This window comes from Physcomitrium patens, chromosome 12 (genome assembly GCF_059467195.1).
Source record: "Physcomitrium patens ecotype Gransden chromosome 12, ASM5946719v1, whole genome shotgun sequence".
NCBI lineage: Eukaryota > Viridiplantae > Streptophyta > Bryopsida > Funariales > Funariaceae > Physcomitrium > Physcomitrium patens.
Window position 1 is genome coordinate 14,364,107 of NC_143421.1, and position 23,557 is coordinate 14,387,663.

At 31.9% G+C, this 23,557-nt stretch overlaps 2 protein-coding genes across 14 annotated transcripts; one reads left to right on the forward strand and one right to left on the reverse strand.

Moving 5' to 3' along the window:
- Window positions 1-15,886: 15,886 nt before the first annotated feature.
- Window positions 15,887-18,633, forward strand: LOC112289692 (protein MID1-COMPLEMENTING ACTIVITY 1). 7 transcript variants are annotated; one of them, XM_073537920.2, is made up of 6 exons: window positions 15,917-16,024; window positions 16,249-16,371; window positions 16,660-16,682; window positions 16,877-17,411; window positions 17,782-17,994; window positions 18,128-18,633. In XM_073537920.2, exons 4-6 carry the CDS (start codon window positions 16,986-16,988, stop codon window positions 18,230-18,232), a joined length of 744 nt encoding a protein of 247 aa, XP_073394021.1. In that variant the 5' UTR covers window positions 15,917-16,024; window positions 16,249-16,371; window positions 16,660-16,682; window positions 16,877-16,985; the 3' UTR covers window positions 18,233-18,633. The 7 variants fall into 7 exon arrangements, with proteins under 7 accessions (XP_090111094.1, XP_024390908.1, XP_024390915.1 ...); XM_090254968.1 differs by having other exon boundaries at window positions 15,887-16,024; window positions 16,290-16,371; window positions 16,660-17,411; XM_024535140.2 differs by lacking the exon at window positions 16,660-16,682 and having other exon boundaries at window positions 15,887-16,024; window positions 16,290-16,371.
- A 676-nt stretch (window positions 18,634-19,309) lies between these two features.
- Window positions 19,310-22,810, reverse strand: LOC112289690 (stromal cell-derived factor 2-like protein). Of its 7 annotated transcripts, none has more exons than XM_024535134.3 (8): window positions 22,754-22,810; window positions 22,405-22,461; window positions 21,880-22,269; window positions 21,154-21,294; window positions 20,456-20,599; window positions 20,137-20,186; window positions 19,820-19,949; window positions 19,310-19,572 (listed from the first exon to the last, which is right to left on the reverse strand). In XM_024535134.3, the coding sequence occupies exons 3-8, from the start codon at window positions 21,970-21,972 to the stop codon at window positions 19,483-19,485; spliced, it is 648 nt and encodes a 215-aa protein (XP_024390902.1). In that variant the 5' UTR covers window positions 21,973-22,269; window positions 22,405-22,461; window positions 22,754-22,810; the 3' UTR covers window positions 19,310-19,482. The 7 variants fall into 7 exon arrangements, with proteins under 7 accessions (XP_024390902.1, XP_090111093.1, XP_090111090.1 ...); XM_090254967.1 differs by having other exon boundaries at window positions 21,880-22,241; window positions 22,405-22,467; XM_090254964.1 differs by having other exon boundaries at window positions 22,405-22,467.
- Window positions 22,811-23,557: the final 747 nt, after the last annotated feature.

Here is a 23,557-nt window from a genome sequence, read left to right on the forward strand (position 1 = left end):
ACCTTTATTAGAAGTTGTACAAGATTCCAGCCGCACGGTCCCTATTGTAGCTGGACGTACTCGTTTTCCGACATACTGTCTTCTTTGACAGCCGTACTCCTCATTTTGTAGTTACGTCGCTTCTTTGGACAATGTTGAGCAGTGTGCTTAGGTTCTCCACAATATAAGCACAATCCTTCTTGTCGACGACGAGACTTTTCTTGCTCAGTAAGAGGTTTGAAACGTACCACATCAATTTGCATATCCTCTACTTCTGAAGGTATGTGTTGAGGAGACATCGGTGTTGCCATTGAATTGTAGTAACGTTGAGGCCCACTTGTGCGACTCTCGGATCAAAATTCAAAAAGTCGATTGTCGCACTTCACAGCAAAGTCAATTGCTTGACTCAATGTTTGAGGATCAGGTAAATTAAGCATCAATTTCTTTACCTCATATTGTAATCCGTAGAGAAATTGACTCACAAGTGCGGCATCATCCCACTTGATATCAGTTGCAAGTTGTCGAAATTGCGAAGCATATAATGTTACTGATCGATTGCTTTGTCACAAAATACGGATCTTATTGGTTGCAACACGAATTGCATCATGTTCTCCAAACATGGATCGAAACTCCGCCAAAAAAGCCTCCAGATTATCCAATATTGGATCTCGTCGTTCAAGAAAAGATGAAAACCATGACAATGCTGAACCTGAAAGAAGTGTACCAATGAATCTTACTTGTGACCCTGGAGTTGGATAGCTCTGGGGTTGAAGTTCAATCACTAGTTGGACCTGATTGATGAATCCTCGAAACTTGGATCTGGTACCATCAAACTTCTCGGGCAAGGCAACTCTCGGTTCTCTAACACTCGAAGGGTGTTCCATTCTGGGAGAAGGGACATGGTTTGGTGCAGATGTTGAAGCAGCCCCAATCATCTCTATATCTTCACTTCCTACCATTCTTGTTGCTTCTTGTGGTGGTAAATTGAGTTGATGCATCGCAAGCATTAACTCCCTCAATTGTTCTTGCATCTGTGCCATTGCACTCTTCATTTCAACAAGCTCTGCCATAGTAGCACTTAGAAAAGAGAAGATGTCTAACAACGCTCAAAACAAATAGAAGAGAGGAATTGATAACAAAGAAAATACTAAGAACAATATCAGTTTAAAAGAGGGTAATCCGCAACTTCTAATGCGCTTATGTCTTATCAAGAAAAAGGGGTAATCCACTCTTAATCAAGAAAAGACAAAGCTCTGATATTGTAAGTGTACTCTTGTCAATCTGTCAAGGACAAGAACTCGATGAAAGCTAAAGAGTAAGTAAGACTTTTCTCAAAAAGAAATAGGACAAAATAGAAATATGTATATTAAGAAAGAAACTGGAATGGCTATTGCCAAAATACAAGAAAACTAGAGACCCTTGAAACTAGACTAGAAGCAAGAAAGGAGTTGACAAGAGTGAAGAGGGCTTCACTCTTGCCTCTATATATACTATCTAACTAGAAGCCACGTGGCGATGTTCTATAAGACCTCCAATATATGTTGACTTTCTAGGCCACATGCCTTTGCTTGCAAGGCAAGTTTTCTATGGATGGACCACGTAGTTAGCTTGTTCTTTAAGCTTCCAACATGTGTGGCACATGGCTAACTTATTGACCAAGTTTCTAACCTAAAAGTCAACTATAGACTCCTATAAAGTCAAAGCAGCGTCTATGAAGCTTCTAAGAAGCTTCCCTAGAAGATATTACACAATTAACCTACTTTTATCTACTTTTATATACTTTTATCTATTCATATAGGTAATTATATGTATGTCCGTGACAGATCTACGACAAGAAATTTCTTGCAATCATGGATTCTTTTGAAGAATGGCATCATTATTTAGAAGGCGCTTCAAGTCCAATCATCATATATATATGGATCACTAGAATCTCAAGTATTTCATATTAGCATGTATTTTGAATCATTACCAAGCTTGTTGGAGCATGTCTTTGTCAAGATTTGAGTTTAATATCACTTATCAGCCAAAAAATAATAAAATTTGTTTGATGCTCTTTTTAAACATTCTTATTTTATACCAAAAGAAAAAAAAAAGTAACTTTTGACCAACAAAAGATAATTTTACTAAAGCTAAAATAATTTCATCTCCGAGCAATGAAATCAACATTGATTGTTGATTTGACTATTCTCAAGCAGATCCAAGCTAGTATATCCCTAGACCTTCTTGTTTATGATATTAAAAATAATTCTTCTAAGTCTCAAGATACTTCTAAGTTTGAGTTTAAAGAGAATCTACTCTATTTTGAAAGATGCTTATATGTTCCAAAAGGAGAAGTACAATTACGTACTCTTGAAGCTCGTCATAATTTTCCTACAACATGATATTTTGGATATAATAAGAATTTAGAGCTTATATTCAGAGATTTTTGGTAGCCTCAAATATAAAAGGCTGTTAAAAAATTTGTGTAGATATGTGATATTTGTTTAAGATCAAAAACTCCTTGTCATCGACCTTATGTACTCTTCCAACCATTATCTATACCAAAACAACCATGGTCTTTTGTCTCTATGGATTACATATTAGATCTTTTAATTTCAAGTTCATATGATTCTATATTTGAGATTGTAGATCATTTCACCAAGATGGCACATTTTGTACTATGTGCAAAATCCATCACATGTGAAGGAACAGCTAAACTCTTCTTTAACAATATCTATCACTATCATGGATTACTAAGTAATATTATATCAAACAAAAGAATATAGTTTTTATTGAGATTTTGGAGAACTCTTTTGAAGATATTGAAGGTGGATGTAAAACTATCTTTGACTTTTCACCTTCAAACTGATAGACAAATAGAATAGGTAAAATAAGTTTTAGAATAGTATTTGAAGTATACCATCAACTATCAACAAGATGATTGAACAACTCTTTTGCTATTGGCAGAGTTTGCTTATAATAATTTTATACATTCTTCTACTCAACAAACACCTTTCTTTGCCAATTATGATTATCATCGATAATTTGATACTTTTGATTTTTTAAAAGTTAATAATCTTACAGTAGAAGATATGGCAAATCGATTATCAAAGCTACATGCAACAATAAAGGTATAATTAAAAGAAGCTCAAGAATGACAAAAAACCAATGCAGATGTCTATTGTAAGGAACAACCTCAATTCTATGTGGAAGATAAGATATGGTTACTTTGTCATAATATAAAAACTATTTGTCCTTAAAAAAAAGTTAGATTATTGTAGGCTTGAACTATTTTTTATTTGTAAATAGATCAATCCAGTTGCTTATCAATTACACCTACCAAAGTCTATGAAAATCCGTCATGTGTTCCATGTGTCTTTACTTGAGCCATACAAGACAATGGATATACAAGGAAGAAGACAAATGCCACCACCTCATATAAAAGTAGAGAATAATAAAGAATTTGAAGTGGAAGAAGTCTTAGATTCAAGGCAATGCCAAAATAGGTTAGAGTATCTAGTACATTGGTATGGATATAATATAAATGAACACACATGGAAGCCATCTAGGAATCTAGCAAATATATTAGCCAAAATTAAAGCTTTTCATCAATGACATCTATCAAAATCAAGATGAAGAATTAAGAAATTCTTTGCTATAAAGCAAAGCAAGTCCAATGGAGATTTCATTCTATCTTGTATCATTATTTCTTTGGATTTTTAGTACTTATGAGATGGAGAATCACCAATTAGCAAATTCAACTCAAGGGCTATCATTTCTTGAGCTATCAAACAAGACGTTGCAATTATCACAACCTTCGAGATAGCAAAATTGAGATGAAGATCTTGAAAAATGACATATTTTTCTTCGAATTGATGGCGAGATACAACATGTTTGGTACTATGATTTGGGAAGGGATTCTCGATATTTAGTGATACTTTTAGAAGTAAGAAGTACTCTTCATGGTATTACTAATGTTTTGTTTGAAAAAAGTTATGAAGGCCTTAATAATGATCAAATATTAGGGTGGTCTTTTCTCTTTGATATGGGACATTATTGATGGCTGAGGGAACCTATCAACTATCTTTGAAGGAAACAAAGATCAGAGTATGTGGCAAATATAATTTGGTACATCTTGGACTTTATCAACATGTAATTACCACTCCTTGTGGAATTCGTCCCAAGAAGGGGGAGATAATGTCATGGACATATATATTTATTTTAATAATTATCTAGATAATAAGAATAGGTAGAAGTAAGTCAAAGTAAATAAATATAATAATATCTTAGAAAGCTTCTTAGAAGCTTCATAGATGCTACTTTACTTTCATACATGTCTATAGGTGATTGATAGGTTGAAAACTTGGCTAATAAGAGGCTACATATTGACATGTTGACCACTTGTAGTACAAATTGAACATATGGAGTATACCTAAGAAACTTGCCTTGCAAATTAGACATGTATCCTGTAAGTTGGACGCATATTAGAGGTCTTATAGCATGTCATTATATAGTTTTTAATTAAGTAGTATATATAGAGGTAAGAGTGAGGCCTTAGTCACTCTTGTCAACTCCTTTCTTGCTTTTAGTCTAGTTTCAAGAATCTTGTGTTTTCTAGTCTTTAACAATAACCATTCTAGTTCTTCTTAGAATATACATACTTTCTTCTATTTTGTCACTTTTTTTTTGATACAGATTCGACCAGTTTATGTATCTTCTTTCAGTTTGTATCCTTGACAATATTATAGATAGAATGAAATATTATCTAATTTATTGGAGTATACTAGTCACAAGAAATGATATATCACATAATATGGTTTTATTTCATTGACTATAGACAAAATTTATGACTTAACACTCAAATAAAAATACAATTCATGCCTCTAAAGGCACAAGAGTATGTCAAGTAATTCCAACAACAATAGTGTACAAATGGGATAATGACAATATCGCTAATAAATAAGTTGGTATAAAAATTAGTTAGATCTAAAAATAATTTTTTTTACTAATTTTTGATATATAATATATCTTAATTAAAATTGATTTGAGCTTATTTAAATTAATCCTTTTATTTCAATAGAAAATAATTTCTATTTGTATTAAAAAAAATAAAACAAAAAATAATAATAAATAAAATAAAATAAAATAAAATAATCTGGCTATAAGTTGGCAATGGCTAATTATATGCCTCAACTTGATTGTACAACCTTGTTACTTATGCTTGCCTACCAAGTCCATTGAAAGGTCACATATTAACTTGACACATGCTTTATCTTATTTACTATCTTGTAGGATTATTCTTAATATTGCACATAAAATATTATGTAATATTTTGGCTATTTTTTAGATATCTTTAAAATAAGGGTTTCTTTAAAATATACAATTTTATAAAATTGGCTCATAAGAGATTGCTACTGCAATGATAGAAATTGGTTGAAATTTGACATCACTCGAGGCAACTTGAAAGAAATATTTTTCAAGCTTCTGTGCAAGTTGGAGTAGCACATGTAGGTATTATATAGCCTCTTGGACAAAACAAAGAATGTCTCCAACAAGAGAGAAAGATGCAGAAAGATTTCAGAGACAAGATTGTTGCTTGTTGGAAATATTATATGTAATAATATGATCAATGTTACACAATATATTGTATGTACAATAGTGATACCAAGAGTGATAACTCTTGGTGTAAGGTCAATACTTAGTAGATTGTATTCTATATAAGAGACTAATATATGATATGGAATAATTCTTCCAATACTCCTGTTAGGACACTAATACTCATCTTCAAATTCATCTATTTTTAAAATGAATATGTAAGAAAAATATAAGAGTTTAATCTCCTATTTGGTATTGCAATATTGGAGAGCTTTCTTATAGTTCTTCCATTGCTTCTTCAATTTTGAGAAGATGTATGATTTCTTTTATTGATTTAAGTTTGTTTCTTGCTTCTTATTCATTATTTATAATTTTTTTTATTTTATTTCTTGTTTTGTTGTTGAAAGAAGCATTGCAAATACAAGCACAATAATAGGCTTCAAAGTAGATATCTATATGGGATTGGTTATAGATGCAATCACTTCAACAGCAAGCTTTGTAGGAAGCTTTGCTGTGAGCTTTACAACAAGCATTATTGTAGCGACTACGATATGCCTTACTTTTTTTTTCTCCTATCAGTTTGGATAGATAGGTTTTTTTGTATGATGATATTTCATGGATTTGAAGTAAGTTATCTTACTAGATTGTCTTTCAGTCTATAATGTATTAAAATATGGATGTTGTGTAAGGTCTTATTATTTTGAGTAGACTAATAAGGCTTGAATGATTGTAAAATAATTTATTTATTCTATATTTAGAAAATTTTGATATATGCCTAATTAAAATAGATATGTATTTAAAAAGAAATTTTATAAATACATCTATTGTTATATATATCGTTTGTACATATTGTAATTTGATTTTCTTTGCAAGGATCTTTTCTCTAGTGAAATGATATTTTATATGCACATAATTGCTTTTGAAATGATATTTGAGATTTTTACTAAGAGCAATGGTACTTTGACTATTTGAATATATAGTGGTTGGTTCATGTTGACGAAATCCAAGTTTACGTAATAACTTTCTTAACTATATGGCTTTAACTATTATTTTTATTAAAGCCATATATTTTGATTTTGTGGATAATAAAGTAACAAATTTTTATTCCTTGTTGCTTCAAAAGATAATTCTTTTATCTAGTAAGATATAAAATTCAAAGGTGGAGTAATGGATGTTGTTATCACCTATCTAATCAATATCAAAATAACCATGTAGAATATCACCCGTAGATAAATATTGATATTTTAATTCAAAATTTAATATACTTTTTATATATTTCATAGTTCTTTTTAAAGTTAAATTATATATATATATATATATATATATATATATATATATATATACAAATATTAATTTAGAGAGATATTATGTTAAACTGTTGATAGCATAAATACAATCTAGTCTAAAATTAATAATGGCATGTACTAAACTACCAACAACTTGAAAATATAGATAAACTTGTGAAGTAATATGGTCTTTATTATTTAAAAAAATTATTACTTGAATTGGGGTATATAATAAATTAAAATTTAATATATTGAATTTATTAAGTTTATTTTTTAAATATTTTGCTTGATGGAAGATTATCCATCTTTCATCTCTATTTCTTAATATAGCATTGCTAAGAGTGTAATGGATTTTCTTTCATCTAACATGTCAAATTTTTGTCATAGAATGTCTTTTACTTGCTAAATTAAAAAAATCTTATTGCTGATAATGACATAGTCATCAACATATAATATGATTATAATAAAATCCTTATCATTTTTTTCTTTTGATGTATATATTTGCATCTGATTTTAAATGTTGATATTTGTGAAGAATTAAGTATTGATCTACTTTTGATATCATGCTTTAGATGATTGTTTAAGTTTATATAAGTATTTATTTAACTTACATAACTTCTTAATATGTATATGAGGTAATTCTTTAAGAATAGTCATATAGATGTTTTCTTCTATAAAACCATTTAAAAATATTGTTTTAACATTTAGTTAATGTATTTCTATATTATATTAATTAGCTAAACAAAGAAGAACTTTGATGGAATTAAGTTTGAGTACAAGAGAGTATGTCTCCATGTAATCGATACCTTGAACTTGGGTGAAACATCTAGCAACTAGCCTTGTATTACATTTGTCAATATTTCTATCAATTTTAGTTTTTATTTTGAAAATCTACTTTGAATTGTTTGATTTTTTTATTAAGAGTTAAATTTGTCATTTTCTATATATTTTTCTTATATAAGGATGTAATTATAACATTAATTTCTTTTTGTTATTCTTGAGCATCACCCCTTTCTATTGTTTCTTGAATAGAGTTTAAAACTATATTGGTAAAAACAAGGTGGTCTTTGTGATGTCAATTATAATCGCATGTATATTCTTTTTTTCTTGGTATAGACTCAAAAACTCTTGTAGTTGGTTTAATAATTCTTATTAGTTGAAAACTAGAAGGAAGACTTAAATCTTGCAATGTAGAATGGACTTCATCATGTTCAAGAGGTAATATTTCTTCATCATTTGGTAATGATAGTTGAAAGAAGGCTTCAATGACATCAATGTGAGAAGGAGGTTGTTCTCTTATATTTTGAAAAATACTCTATATTTGTTGTTGATCAAATACATATGTTTCTTATAGTAGTGGCATTGATGGTGAAGATATTCCTTGAACATGAGGTATTTTTTGATCATTGGACCTTATATTTGTTGAAAGGTGCTTCAATAATTCTAAGTCTATTAAGAGCTCTTCATTTTTCTTTTTGTAAGTATGTTGTTTTTTTTTTGTTATGTAGATGTTTATTACAGAAAACATCTCTTGAAAAGAGAATTTTTTGATTTTGTGTATTTCTTAGTCTATCAGCTTTAGATTCTTTATTATAGCCTAGAATGATAACCTCTTGTGAATGAGAGTCTAATTCCTTTCTTATTTCTTTAAAAATGAATACATGAAATTTGCAACCAAATATTTTAAGATAGGATAAATTTAGTTATTTTTTATACTATAATTCAAATGGTATTTTAGTACCTTATATAGATTTTATAGGGCTTCTATTTTCGAGGTAATTAGCTATTTGAGATACTTTACTTTAAAAAAATTTAAGATAACATTGCAAGAACTATTCAAAGTTTAAATAGGATAGCATTACAAAAATTGTTTCTATTAATATTTTATTTTTTTCTCAAAAACATCATTTCATTGTGGTATATAAGTTTTAATACATTCTTATTTGATTTTTTCTTTGTTATATAAACCTTTAAATTTATTTTATTTATATTTATTTTAATAATTAAATCTTAAGATTTTAATTTTGTTTTTTTACATATTTTTTGTATAAGGTGAATTTTTCAAATGCTTAAAATTTGTATTTCATCCAATACTTATGGAAATATCTTATTAGATCATCAATAAATGTAATGAAGTAAGAACATCTTCAATGTGTGCCTACTTACATAGAACTACAAATATTATAATGTACAAGTTCTAACAATTGGATAGCTTATTGTGCACCTTATATAGAAAACCTCTCTTTATGTTATTTATCTTCTATACAAGGTTGACATAAGATTTTTTTTTTTCATTAAAATGGTCAATTTCTTTTTTCATTATTTATATTTCTTTGAGTCTTTGTAGATTTATGTATCTTAGTCTAAGATGCCACAAATCAATTTTGTTTAATTATATTATTGCTGGAATAGCAATTTGAAGCTTATTTAAAAAGATTGTTATACCTAATTTATATAAATCAGGCTTTAATTTGTATACTGCAAGGATTTGATCAAATTTATTTATAAATATAGTTATTTGAGCTCTTATACAAATTTTTAGTCTTGTTTTATCTAATTGTTTAGCAAAGAACAAATTCTTTACAAATCCTAGTATATATAATACATCAAGTATGATCTTCTCATCGCCATTTGTAAGTTTGATATGTACATCACCAAGTCTTTCTATTATATATGATGTAGTATTGTCTCCTAAGTAGACAACTTATTTGTCTTTATTTTTTATGTATTTGACAAATCCTTCTAATTCATGACACATATGTTAAGTTGCTCCCGAGTCCACATACCACATTGAATTTGAGATTTCTTTAATTATGAATGCTGCCACATATAATTTATTTAATTTTGTAACAACATTTGTTTTTTTTTATTATTATAAATTTTAGTTTTTATTATTGTTTTGCAATCTTTGAATAAATGATCTATTTTCTAGCAAAAAAAGTACTTCTTATCAATAGCAAAATTGCTCTTTTTATATGGCTTAGAAGTATTACTCTTTACTTATGAATTCTTTTTGAAATCCTTATTTATATAAGATTTCTTGTTGTTATTTTCAAATTTTAAATAGTTAAAAAAATCTTAAATAGTTAAAAAAATCTCTAAACTTAATATTTTATAATTAAATGATTTAAAATTATATTTTTAGTCAATCTACTAATTAAGATTCATTGATAGAATTCATAATAAAGCACATAATTGATCATGGCCTAATAAGTAGAATTTCTAAAATAAAAATCAATATTTAAGAAAAAAATAAAAATAATTTTTAAAAAATCTATTTTTCTTTTCAAAAATATCTTAATAATCTTCATATTAGCTTAGAATTCCATTTAAAGTCTTTTTACTATTAAAAATATATATTGTATGAATAAAAAAAATTAATAATTTTTAATAATATGCATGAAAGTTCTTGTATCTATAAATAAAGATTTGATTACATTAAACTTATGACTTTCTACTTGATTAACAAAAATCTTAGTTATGCTTTGAAAAAAATTAAGACTATAAGAAATCCAATTTATTTAAAGATTATACCTTTTCAACTAGAATAAACTTAAAAAGACTAAAAAAAATAGATTTACAATTATATAAAATATTATAAAGCTATTATGACTATTTATTATTATATTTATAAGAAAGATTTCATGGATAATATTTTTAAAAGACAATGGATAATCATCTTAATTTCTATATGTACATTTTTAGTTTTTTTTATTTAAAATATTCTATATCTTTTAATAAATCCTTTAACTGAGATATAAATTGATGCTTTTGAATCTAGCAAAGTAAAAACTTGTATTTTTTAGGTTATAAACAAACATTTATTGTAAAACAAAGAGAGGATTTTGAGAAGAAAATAAGACCTTCACTGTGTATAGTATAAGTTTTTAACCTCATGATTTCTATTTTAATTAGACAAACATATTTTTTTAACATATTATCTTTTTTAATAGCCATATTCGTCATTTTATAGTTACATTATTTTTTTAGATAATGTTGAACATTGTGCTTAGGTTTTCCATAATATAAGCATAATCATTCTTAATAATAATAAGTTTTTTCTTGCTTAATAAGATTTTTAAAATATATTGCATCAATTTTTATAATATCGTAATTCATAAAAAAATTGGTTGATGAATATAATACTATTTTATTTGATATCAATTATAAGTTGTTAAAATTATGAAGCATATACTATTACTGATCAATTTTTTGTTGCAAAATACAAATCTTGTTAATTACAATATAAGTTATATCATATTTTCCATATATGGCTTGAAACTTTATTAAAAAAAAATTCTAAAATATCCAATATTAGAATACGTTATTCAAAAAAAGATAGAAATCATAAAAAAACATAATTTAAAGTAAGTGTTTTACTAAACCTTACTTGTAATCTTGAAGTTAAATAGCTTTGAGGTTGAAGTTCAATCACTAATTGTACATGCTTGATGAATCTTCAAAATTTAGATTTTGTACCATCAAACTTCTCAAGCAAGGCAATTTTTTTTCTCTAATGCTTGAAAAATATTCTATTATAGAAAATATAATAAAATTTAGTATAGATATTGAAGAAATAATAATCATCTTTATGTCTTTACTTCTTACCAATTTTGATACTCTTTTTGGTGATAAATTGAATTAATACATTGCAAGCATTAATTCCTCATTTGCTCTTGTATTTGTGCCATTATACATTTCATTTTAACATGCTTTATAATAATACAACAAAAAAAAGATATATAATGTTACCTATGACAAATAGAAAAAAAGATTGAAGAATAAAGAAACTTTTAAAAATAATATTAATATAGAAGTAGATAATCTAAAATTTTTATTTTCCTTATGTCTTATCGAAAAAAAGAATAATCTATTTTTAATGAAGAATAGATAAAGCTCTAATATTATATGTATATTATTGTCAATTTGTCAATAACAATAATTTTAAGAATGTAAATAACCAAGTGAAATGTTTTTTAAATAAAAATAATAAAATAATAATAATAATAATAATAATAATAATAATAATAATAATAATATTCAAGAAGAAAGTAAAATGGCTATTGATAAAGATTGAGAATTTAAAAACCCTTGAAACTAGATTAGAAGTAAAAAAAATGAATTGATAAAAGTGAAAAGGCCTTCATTTTTTTCAATATATACTATTTAACTAAGAGCTATATAGAGATATTCTAAAGGACTTCTAACACATGTCCAACTTGTAGAACACATATCTAATTTGCAAGACAAGTTTTTTATATATGTGTCACATATTCAACTTGTATTACAAATATCAAGGACATGAATTATAAAGAATCAAATGATCAATATACTCATGTGTTACTAAAAAAGAATAGATAATCATTCAAAGATGGTATAGTATTAAACTAAAATAGCTATTACCTAAGACAAAAAAACTAAATATTTATTGAAATAACACTAAGGACAGAATGATATTGATAAGAATAAAAAAGGCTTTATTCTTGCCTCTATATATACTATATAATTAGGAGCCATGTTGTAACATTTTATGGAATTTCTAACATACATCCAATTTGCAAGATATATATTTAGCTTTTAAGATAAGTTTCCTACATATATGCTATATGACCAACTTATATCACAAATTACCAACATGTACAATACATAGCCAACTTTTTGACTAAGTTTTCAACCTATCAATTAAGTACGAATACATATATAGGTAAATTTTCATTTACAAAGCTTCTAAGAAGCTATTCTATAAGTTATTATTAAATCTTTCTACATTTAATTTTTATCTAATACTTTTTTATCTAAATAATTATATATATTTGTAACAACAAGTGACAAATATGTGGAATAAATGGCTAACTTGTTGGATAATTTTTTAACCTATGAATTACTTACAAATACATATAAAGATAAATCTATATGTAATAAGTTTTTTTATATAATTTTATTAAAATTACTTATTTTTATTTACTTCTATTTAGTCATATAATTTAAATAATTACTAAAATAAATATGTATGTTTTTTATTGTGTACTAATATGGCCATTAGATAAAAGAATAAAAGAAATATTTTACTATAAAAGAGCTTAAATGAAAATATTTTAATAAATTATCTCTAAAATATAGATAATATAAAAGAATATAGTAAAAATTAGTAAGTGATAATATTATTTTTTTATAGAAGAGACTTATATTCACTTTTTAGGAGCATAAATGAATCAAATCAAATTAAATAAGATATATAATTAATATAAGTATCTTTAGGAAGAAATTGAGAATATATTTTTAAAAAAATTATCTCAAAATACCAAGAATTGATATCCAAAGAGGACCAATTGTGAATCAAGCTTGAAATCAGACCTTGAGGTACAAAACCACATACCTGTAGTGATTCTAGAGTTCTTTTGTCAATTGGAGAATGGAGTTTGAAAACAAACTTGTGGAAGAATTTTTGAGAGTTGATTTCATATGGTTTGAGGGTATATTGAGGTTTTGAGAGCTTTTCAAGTAAGAAATTTATTTTGTGGATTTGGATTTTAAAAAATTAAAGGAAGTTCACAAGTTTAATGATTTTGTGAATGTCATAGCATATTTATAAGTAAAAACTTGTCAGTTGGTCCATATGCTTCTTATAAATGTGTAAAAAAATTTACTTTAACTAAGCAATTAGATTGAAGGTTATGAGAATTTTTATGGATTAAGGTCTCAGATATTTAAAATTTAGGATTAGTGAGGATTTTTGAAATCTTACAACATCCATTAGTTTTATTGAAGCAAAAATTGGTGAAAGCAATTTAGACTTCAATATCTATATACTAGCCAAATTGTGGAGCAATTAAATAGTTCAACAAGGAAAAAACTTTATAGAGAGATCAACATTCAAATTGAAGAAAGAGGGCGGCCAACATCTTAAAGGTTTTGAGAGCTTTCTTTCAATTGATAAGTTCGATTCTTCTCAAATTTTGTATACTTATAAATTTCTTGTAGATTAAATTTTCGATGAAATTTTAGTCAAGATCAATAGTTCAATTAATATTTATTGAAGTTTCAAAATAACTATAATAATTAATTAAAATTTATTTAAGTTTTGATCAAGATTTAGAATTTCATTAAGATTTGGTTAGGATTTGATAATAATATGGTCTAAGATTTGGTAAAAATTTAATATTTAATTAAAATTTGACTAAGATTTAATTAGGATTTAGTTAAGATTTAAGATTTAATTAGAATTTTATGAGGATTTTTTAAGATTTGATTAGGATTTTTTAGGAATTATTGAGAATTATATTAGGATTTAATTAGGATTTCTATTTTTAATATTTTTTTAAGATTTCTTTGATAATTTTTTAGGATTTTTTTATTATATATATTCTTTTAAGATTATTTTATGATTTTTTTATGGCATTTTTGTAAGTTCTTTGAAACTTCTTTTGAAATTTTATTAATGATTAATTAGCATAATTATAATTTAATTAATTTTTTTTAGGATTCTATTAGAGTTGTTAGAATCTTCTTGCTACAAGTTCCATTTTACCTTCTACAGCCAAGTGTTCAATGCATTCTCAAGCAAACTTCACAAAATACGACATTGTGATAATATGAGAGATTTTCAATGAATTCTTTGTCTCTTTTTCTTTTCTTTAAACCAAAAAATGAATGCATTTTGAATTTATTTCTAAGTAATAAATTATCTAATTGAATATTAAGGATAATACTTGATTTTTTTATTTATTTTATAATGTAATTAGAAAGAGCCAACTATTCATTTTTTGTTCATTTTTTTGGCTTAATAGATATTATTAATTTCTTATATATAGATGTTTGGATCACCTTTGTCTTTAAACTAAGATAAAAACAACTTTTGTATATTTAATTGTAAGTATTTTGTTTATTGACGTATATTGTTGTAAAAATATAAGAGTACTTGCATGTAAAGTTGTGAAAGATCTTGGTCAAATAAAATATTTAGTTCTTGATTTATCTCTTTAAAATCTTTTGATTCTAAAGAGTCTTATTCCTAATCCTATATTTTAGGCGTTTCTTTTTTTATTACAAGTTTTTCTTGCTTATTGTTGTTATCTAATTGGCTATAGCTTTTGGTTGGTTATATGTTAATTGTTGTTGGTGTAAATTCACCTAATGGTTGTTTAGTTGCTTATTGATTGTTTGTACATATTATTTCTACTTTATTTGTGCTTGTAGTAATCAACAATCAAAATATACAGCATGAAATTATGAAGTTATGAAGTTAGAAGAAATTTTAAAGATTATCAAATGAACATGTGCTGTGCATTAATTTAATTAATTTTGTAATTAAAAATCATCGATAAATGTAGTATTCAGAAGATTATGTAAGCAATAAAAAAAATATATATCATAAAATTTAAATAAAGATATAAATATTTGAAAAGATATCTTAATGGATTTCTTTATCAAAGATTGTTGAGTAACTTTCTACTAAAAAACATACAATAGATTTGTTTTTGTATTGTATTAAATAATGAATTACATAATAATAATTACATAATCACTTAATATTTTTTGTGATTATAGTCACAATAATCATGGTTTGTACATTATAAATTTACCATTCATCTAATGGTTTTTTTGTATGCATACAAGTTTGTACTAAAGTATGTATATACATTTATTGATATTTTGGTTGAAAATCTTGATTTCAACATAAGCAGCAGTAAAACCAATAAAAATAAAAAAGAGGAGTAAATTGAATAGGTTTGTGACAAGTATTGCAAATTGTCTATGCTCATGTACTATTGAAAAATAATTTTAGTATATTTCTATACGATGTCTTGTACCCACAACTAAACCCAACTAAACCAGATAACGATGGACACAGGATGAACAACGAGGATGAAAATATATTCTGTTCGCAGGTCACAGAGACCCAGAAAAAGTTTCAGGGAGCTTTAAAGGTCGCTGGCAGAGACACTGCACCCGCAACATGCAGACGCCAAATCCAGCCACACACACCGACTGACAGTTGCCGTCTTCTGGTTTTCACGCCACGTCCCACGGTCGGGAGTGAACTCCCCTTTCTCTCCCATTCTAGCTGCGCCTGCACCAGAGAGAGAGAGAGAGAGAGAGAGATATAGAGTGAGCACCGTCGTCCTCGTTCAACGCCTGCTGTTTTTGTCGCGCTGTTGCAAGGGTGGGGTCGACTCTGGCAGCAGGTACATCACCCTTCATGCCTTTTCGTGCCGCTCCTCGCTTGAAAACACTACTGACTTTACCCACGTCACTTGCTTTTTGTTCAATGATTTTCCATTTGGTTAAGTGGGTCGTGTTGGAGTGGTGTTGTTTGTTTGATTGTTTCCGAAGTGCACTAGTCGATGCTGCTAATGGTCCATGAGAGCTTCCTTACAGTTTTTACCACCTTGGAGTATGTTTTCTTCAGGATCTCCTTGAAGTAGCCCTCGTAACCCTCCAGTTTTCCAGGTGATGGACTCGGTTTGCCATGTTTTGAGGCTCGGTGGGAGTTGTACGCGGCTAGCCATGGCAACATAGACTCTTTTGCCTGGTTAGTACTGTTCTGCAAATCTTAATTCCAGACTGAAGAGATTAAGGCTTTTGTGGTAGAGTGTTTTTTTTTTTTTTTTTTTTTTTTTTTTTCACTTGCGAATAGTTAAACCGGCACGTAATGTGGGTTGTGATTGGAGTCTGATTTGAGCTTGGAGAGGTTGGTTGTCTCCGTTTCTTGTGCATGCTCAATCTCGCTTCAGAGTTCGTTATGAAAACTTTCTGTGAAAGGGATCCGTGCCAACTCTCCTTACAGTTCATTTACTCGTACAACTATGGCGATGGACAGGCTTATGACGTGTTCGTGGTATGGTAAGTCGTGGGTGGTCTCGCAAGCTACCTCGTTAGCTAAAGAGTTTCACCAGAATAGCCAAGGGTGATCGGGCTTTTCATTTCTGGATGAATGCTTTGTGTAGTAAGTCACAAAGCCTTTAGGAACAAGAGTGGTTTGTAGTGCACATATTCACCATTGCCCAATGTAAGCTGGGTCGAATATGACAATGCAGCGGAGGTTAATGCAACAGAATTGTGGAGAAGCTGTTTGCCAATCTTCTTCTGGAGTGTGAGCGTGTAAGACAGTTTTACCGGAAGAAAGTATCGTGAGGTCGAGAAGGGATGGCGATGGCTACTGTGATGGGGTGGATACCACGACTGGCAATTGGCGACGTAGCGAATGTGGGTCAATTGGCAGGCATCAATGCAGTGCAGCTAATAGCCATAATAGTCCAGGCAGCAAACAATGCTCGTATGCACAAAAAGAACTGCAGGCAATTCGCTCACCACCTGAAGCTGATCAGCAACCTTTTGGAGCAGCTCAACATGTCGGACCTCAAGGATCGACCTGAGACGCGAGAGCCACTGGAGCTTTTCGAAGAATCGCTCCGGAAAGCTGTTGTTCTTGTGGAAAATTGTCGTAACAAGAGCTACTTGTATCTCGTGGCCATGGGTTGGATGTATGTCAACAAGTTTCGCGATTACCAGGACGAAATCGACAAGTACCTTCGGCTCATTCCTCTCATCTCCCTCGTCGAAGACAGCCGGGTATGTATCGTTCTTCCATCGAACAACGCGAAAGTTTAGGTGTCGGCGTTTTCTTGTTACTCTGATTCGTTGGGCGCACATGGCAAACGAAACCAGCACAAGTATTGCAGGAAATTCTTAAGGTGGACTGTGTTTTTTAATTAGACTTCTCAGTCCGACATGCGAAACAATGTCGACAATTCTTACAGTTAGGTCTTGGACTATGAGGACGATAGTACATCTTCACCACATTGCTCGCCACATCTGCAAATTTAGTGAGTGAATTGACGACACTCCTTTTGGAGGAACGCGAATAATTGCTTTTAATATCGAAACAATCATGACGAAGTGCCACCCCGAACACACAGTTATTGGAGCGTGGGTTTTGCAGAAGCATTTGAAAGCCATAGAAAAGGACAGAAAGCCATACACACTCGAAGTGGACGAAGTGAAGGTGCAGGAGTCACTTTTGAAACGGGACCGTTCCAAGAGTGATTCAAACCGGCTGTCTCGCCAGCTTTCGAAGCGCTATCCAGGTGTGCCCCTCACTGAAGCGCTGAGGAATGAGAACGAGATGTTGCGGCAAGAGCTCCAGCGCATACAGGTTAGGACTTGTCCTAATCTCATCTTCCTCCACTAATAGTTCATTAAATTTACATACGTATACCGAGTCTGACGCATCTCGCATTGGTAATAAGTCAGCGCTCCTGAACATCTGTTGTGGCTGAATGGATTAGGCATGTATGGAACACGAGCACGCGCTTGTGATCGAGCAGCTCATTGAGTTCACCGAGAACGAACCTGCAAAATTGGAGAAGGCAGCCTCCAAAAGATTTTTTTAAGGAGACAGCAGCGAAGAGAAAATTCCACTGCAACCTGTTGATACAATATGATTATTTGCGGGGCAGCAAAAGCTACTTTTGGTTTTAATCACCGGAAGCACTCTAATCGGAACTACATATCATTTTTTAAGATAAAATTTTCTGGAGGCAATCAAGTAGAGATGACTCATTTTCTTCATTAGAAGTCATTATTTGTTGCCAGAATTTTTTGCAAGTTTGAAGACTCGGCGTAGCTGTTTGTGGAGCAGCCATGTGTGGAGGCTCAGCGGTGTAGATTATCATGTCACAAAGCTTCCGTGGCACACATTTATGTTGGCGCTATGCCTTGCTAACATGGAAGACTATGTATTGTATCAAGAATCAATTCGAGGAAAGTAAAAAAAGTAAGTACTTCCAATCAACGGGCCCATTTGAACTTTATTGCATTTATAGATAACATTACAATAATACCATTGACTTCAAACAGAGACCTACACTATGATGCACTCCTTAGAACGACCAAAATAATAAGACATTGAAAATTTTATTACGTAATCAAGATTAGTGAACGTAGCAACCATGATATGAAGGAGCATAACTATGTGAACAAAACAATTTGCTTGGCGTCTCTAACTTGCTTCACACTTGATTGCAATCACAGTGAACATCAAATTTTAAATGAACACAGTAATTGTGCATGGGATTGGTTTGAGGTCCTTCAAAGTTGTCCAATTAAGAATTAACCATCAATGAATGACTAGTAAATACTAGTAGCCTGTACTTACCAGTTATCCTTGGTGGAATGATCTAAAATCAAAACCCACCCATATTATACATGTGATAAGTGGAATTCTAGCACAATGAAAACTCAGAGGCGCATGACAGTACTCGTGTCCTATTTAGGGAGTAGATAGGGTCCATCTCCTCAGCAGAAGAGTGTTTGGCTACTAACCTTTAACGGGTACTAAATTCCTTTCGGTTGCAGTTATCTCCTTCATCACTCTCTTTTAGAAAACCTTAATATTCTTGACGAAGGTGAAGGCAGACCACACTTAAGAAAATGACCACAACAAGAATGGATTAGTAGAAACCTGGGCGAACAGAGGAAAATGATGTGCCTCGTCAATATATAATAGTACAAAAATAAGATTCGAAGTGATTCCCATTGATTGACTCGTGCGACTGTACATCCAGCTGCAAGTTGCGATATCTACTTAGAAACTCACAAGTTGGAAATCTGCACATAACTAGGTGAATCATATCTTGTGATTTCATTCTACAGTAGTAGCTCTTGTAAGGAAATAAATGCCTTCTGCAGCTGTCCAGAGATTATCTGCGTTCTTCTTCCCCATGCCGCACACCTGCACATTATTGCCACCCGTGTAGAGTGAGCACAACTTGAAAGAAAAACACTATATCATGCTTGGGTACGTGATAAACACATCAAATATTATTATGCTACCATAAACCACAACCAATCACACATACAAGCTTGCATGATGATCCCTATTTAAACACAAACTTATACTGCTCAGAAAATTACAAAAGCTCCAAAGACGTAAGTGTTACAGAAAGTTCCTCCTCGATAAACAAAATTGTGAACAGTACCTCTTGTTGACCTGAAACAATCCGGCTATATTTTTTGTCATGACTGTGAAGGTAACCATTGGTGTCAACATGTCGAAGCCGCACTTTCTGATCTTGCATCCACACCTTGCCCTTGCCCTCTATCTCCAGCCTGGCGTACCAATTGTGACAGGATTCTAGTCAAACACCGTTTCACGAAGGTATAAACAGAACTAATCCCTGAATGGAATATTTATATATGTGCACACATACACACACACACACACACACATATATATATATATATATATATATATATATATATGACCAATAGGAAGATCGAGCGAGCGAAGACGCACCTCCAATAATCGCCAGTATCAGATTGATCATCTCCTCCGAAAGCGCTAACCTGAATGCCAAATAATGAATTGTAATCCATCAGCAAAACCTTGCAAAATAATTGCACAAACCTGCATCAGAATGCAACAAGAAACACAAACCCAAGAATGATAATTCTGTCACATGCGTCACATTCGCAAAGCTACTCTCTTCACCAATCTGCACATACTACTGTCAAAATACTTAACAAATGAGCTTCCCATCAGCATGATCCGTCAATGGAACCACTCTGACAACAAATATCCATCAAAACTGATAGTTCCGACGAGGCATTCATACCTCAAGGTTGCCAGAAATGGGAGAGGGATGGAGATGACTGTGAAGCCATTTGCGGGTTCGCATATGCTGAAGACGAACTATAGAGCCATTTGGAATGACATCGCCCTGTTCAATACTCTCGTCGTCTGAAGAGGGTTTTACAGCCTGTTACATTCTCGAAAATACGTGCTGGCTTAGAACCAAAACTGTAATTATGTCAATTAAGAGACTGATATGTCGAGTGCGGTCAAGTCCAGACACCTTACAATTGGATGGAAATCAGTTATAAGCAATTCTAAACATGGTTAATACACTCTCCTAGCACGTAAATATTACATATGCATATGCGGTCACCAGTAGATACCTCCACTACTTAGAAACACCCATTATCCATGCCACAAGTGCACGTCTCCGAACTGTTCTAGACTTAGGATGACCACAAAAGAAATTGAACTGCCACTATAGTACAACTTTCAAAGAGTTGATCAGACAGCGAAAGAAAATCGATGCATTACGCAATTGAGAAAGTTTTGACGAGCTAAAATTTTAGCATGGCAGCAAACGTGAACATCTAGCAACAACTACAACATTAGCCAATGCTCAATTGAATTACGGGTCATTTTCTTGTCTTGTAGTCTCCAAAATACATACTGCGCTCTCAAAACGTTGTTGTGGAAGAAAGAAGCAACATGTGAGCAAGAGGATGCATTGTCACTCACCCAATAGCTGTTACCGTCTTCAACGCCGGGGAAGGCAGTCACAGATTGCTGTCCACTGCCAGAACCGTAGGGTACTTCATGCGAATGTAACCGAAACTTGGTACGATCATGCTGTAGCTTTATCATACTTCCATACGTCACCTGAAAAATGACACACACATCCCACCATAGCCATCGCACTCGTCAAAGAAGCTAAGGCATATCGAATAAAAACATCCACTTCTACATGTAAAATTGTACTCACACACGCCTTTATCCACTTCGTCACTGAAAACTTACGTAGGTAATGAATCAACAACAGATTTACCACACCCCCTGTAGCACGCTAAGCGCCCACCTACTTTCGGCGTTAACAAGTATCTACCAAAGTCGCAAAATGGAACAGTCAGCAACTGCAGTTTTCATATTTCGCAAACATATTAACAGGCGATTTATGTTCGTCACAAGTTGGCGTGCACAAAAGAAAGTTATAAGGACTGCAATCAGGTCATGCAAATGGATAGGTTATACTCTAGTTTTTATAAGACCGCCAAATAACAACGCCCCCTGGAATTTGACATCCCCGTGTGTGTTAATGAACCAGAATCGGGAATGCTGATCGAGTACTGAAAAGTAATAACTAAATGCTGCAAGTCATTCCCTCAGCTGCAGTGATCATAAAGCAGCACGTAGTGAAATGACCAGATTGGAATAGAGCAAGACAGTTTCCATTTCAATTCCTCGCACCTCTTTACCGTTAGAAGCACCTTCGACGGATGGAGAAAACGAGGGATGAAGAAGAGCCAGCAATACAACTAATGCAAGGGATATCAGCGCCATAGCCACGCACAGTTGAAGAAACCCCGCACTCTGGAAGCACCCACTCTCCGATTTCGATGACCTTGGCCCAGTGTTGTTCCCGTACCGCCGAGATGCCCTTGCTTCCGCCAACTTCTTCAGCAAAATTTCATTCTCAACATCAGAATTACGTGCTCCTATAGTGCCGCCAGTGGTTCGAAAATGAAGGCCGGCTGGATTTTTTGATGACACTTCCGGAGGCAATGCACTCCGGGGCGATGAAGGGGCCAGTTCTGTAGCCCTTTTAGCGGCTGTAGAAGACAGTTCACCGTCAGAAGTCTGCAACGCAATCCCGGCAAGGTTATTAGACTGTTCGAACGCACAAAATTAGGTCTAGAGCCATAAGTAAGCATTTCGGGTAAGAAAGTGGGCAGTTGTTGGGTTTGCCGTGAACGACGAACAGAGAGACATTACAGATGTTGATTGATGTTGAGCACAACGTCCGTAGAAGAGTAAGTTCTCATTACGTTCCTGAAGCTTGGGGACATGCAAAACAGAATCACTTCAACGACATCAAAAAGCACCGTATCCGAAAAACCTAGAAAGTTACACAGTAATCATCTCACCATCGCCACTTCATGCCCAAAACCGACCAACGCAACTCAAACCCTACAGATCGCGAGCTGCAGGATGGACCCGCACCTTCACCAAATTCTCCAACCCTAGACCCGAATAGGCTACCGACCCACTTCCCTGCACTACAACCTAACGCCCCAAATCTTCCACAACCCAATTTATTGACAGACAACACCAACCCACTCACCAAGATAGTTCAATGAATCCTCCCTTGAAGCCCCTCGAAACTACTACTTCGGTTTTCAAGCCTGATATTACCAACTCAGTCTGTCGGCAATCTACGATATACAATTGTTTCATGGTCAACGGCAGCTCAGTCAAACCCTTCAACATTTACAATTCAAAAGCTCTTTCTAGAAGCTGCCATGGCAATGGCCCAGCCTCGTTTATCACGCAGCCCCCTACCAACTCGTAATATGACTGCTCCTATTGAGAATTTTACGAACGATTCGCTTTATAGACACGCATGGAAGAAAGCTGGTCATGTGAACTACTCGCAATTCCAAAGGGCTTTGGTTATCTCCAGTGTTCAGGGGTAGGCTTCATATGGATGACGAAGCAGACACTGAAGGTTGATTGGGGGCCTGCTTAATGAACAATTTGGTATGAAATTTGCGCGCAATCAGGTTAAAATCCAGAGCATGCCAATTGGAGGAGATTTTGATGAGGCTGTTAGTTGAGGCGACATTGATTTTTACGTTCAAGTGTGGGAAAGGATTGATGGAGAGATTCTTGGAGAAGGAAGAAATGGTAGTAGAAGGACTTGAGTCGAACAGGAGACCACGGTAGCCTATCACAGGCGTCAGGATTACGTGCAAATTTCAAAACAAATTGTGGTTTATGCAACAACCAGCCAAACGAAGGATTGCTCACATTCAAGGAATCGAATCAATACCTCAAACTTTGGTTACAGGCCTTACATGGGATTGCAGAAGGGCAAGATTGTTCTATTTTCGCTCATTAAAATGCTCCATTACGAGGTGGATGTAAT